Genomic DNA, 1,440 nt, shown 5'->3' with positions numbered 1-1,440 from the left:
TAACAAGCATACTAACAGTTAGTGTCCATATATACTCAGAAAACTTAAATTTGGTTATTGTTTTTCATTGTCATTACAGGTATCACTCAACATAGAGATTAGAGCTTCTTGCAAACAAATTTCCTGTAAGAAGAAATCCTACATATTAAATCCTATTCCTTTTAACTAATTACGAAAATCAAGATGTGTTCTTCCCAAAAAGATTGTTGTCCAAAGGCATAGTAACATCATGTAAATACAGCAAACTATGTTAGAAAGAAACATTGTAATTTTCTGGAAAATGGCGAATATTTAAAATAAATGTACCTAAAAACTGAAAATACCAGTAACTGTGGCAACAGGATTTTTGTCTTATCCTGTCCATCATCATCTTGCTGCTTCAGGTCCTGCCACTAGTGAAGAATCATCCAGGGACTTTCTGTTTGAAGTCAGTTTTGGTTTTGGCATCTTACCAAGAATAGCTGCCATCTCTTTTCTCTCATCAAAATTCTTCCACTGCTCATATAGTTTTAAAATAACCCCGATTATTTCCAAAATCTTCTCCAGATCCACAGAAAGCTCAGCAAACCACCGTCTGGCATCTTTCTGCCGTACAACACAGGCTATATGGAGGCAAGCTAAAGCTATCATGAAAGGAGGATATAGTAGGCAAAGATCCGTTCTATAGGTATCATTCACTATCTTCCATGCAAGCGGAAGCAACATGTCTTCTTGGCCCATGTCCCGCACATACTGGATCAAAGATCTATAAGGATGATACACTATCAAGCAACAATCCATTATTTCTAAAAGATAGAATTCACATTCTAATATATGGCTCATTCTATACGGAAATTCCTTTGGAAAGGCATATGAAAATCTAGTTTTTACTACAGAAATAGCAGCAGTAATCAGTCTTATCTTTGAGACTACTCCAAATTCCTCTACTTTGGATGCCAAAAACACACATGTTGGAGCCATTAATAAAGGATCTATACTTTTCAGAGAATACCTGGCATAGAATCTCTTGAAATAGACTGTAGCTGTGGCAATAACTTGTTGTCTGAATTTAAGATGTTCACCTAGTGCTTGAATAACGTTTGTAAAAAACAGTTGTATTTTCCAATATTCTTCTTCTGAAAGAAACTCTAAGTCCTTTTGACGCTCCTTCAACAGATATTGTTTATCCAAAATCCATTGCAAATAGTGGGAGCTCCGCCAAAAGTTTCCGGCCATGGAACACAGTTCGCCCTGATAAAACAAAATACCAGTCGGAGGAGTAGCCCGTGGAGTGACCGTCGACCCAATGCACCAGGTAACTGTGCTCCTCTATTTGATCAGTACAGCTTGGCTCTGAATGGGCGACGGTGAAAGGAAGAAGATATTACCCTCTTCTCATAGACGCCGGCCGGCAACACATAGCTGTGTAAACCCGTTCCTAAGGACAAAAGTTCCGGGCCG

General features: G+C 38.4%; 1 protein-coding gene across 1 annotated transcript; it reads right to left on the bottom strand.

Annotated features, from left to right (window-relative positions):
• Nucleotides 1-366: 366 nt before the first annotated feature.
• Nucleotides 367-1,215, bottom strand: LOC101441654 (cyclin-C-like). The gene has a single exon (XM_012528193.1). It carries the CDS (start codon nucleotides 1,213-1,215, stop codon nucleotides 367-369), a length of 849 nt encoding a protein of 282 aa, XP_012383647.1.
• Nucleotides 1,216-1,440: the final 225 nt, after the last annotated feature.

This window comes from Dasypus novemcinctus, chromosome X (assembly GCF_030445035.2).
Source record: "Dasypus novemcinctus isolate mDasNov1 chromosome X, mDasNov1.1.hap2, whole genome shotgun sequence".
Lineage (NCBI taxonomy): Eukaryota > Metazoa > Chordata > Mammalia > Cingulata > Dasypodidae > Dasypus > Dasypus novemcinctus.
Note: the sequence above shows the minus strand (reverse complement) of the source record. Positions and strands in the feature narration are given on the sequence as shown.

What these genes read in the sequence shown, in the direction of transcription:
- LOC101441654 (XM_012528193.1), bottom strand. Translation starts at nt 1,215, where the DNA reads ATGGCCGGAAACTTTTGGCGGAGCTCCCACTATTTGCAATGGATTTTG.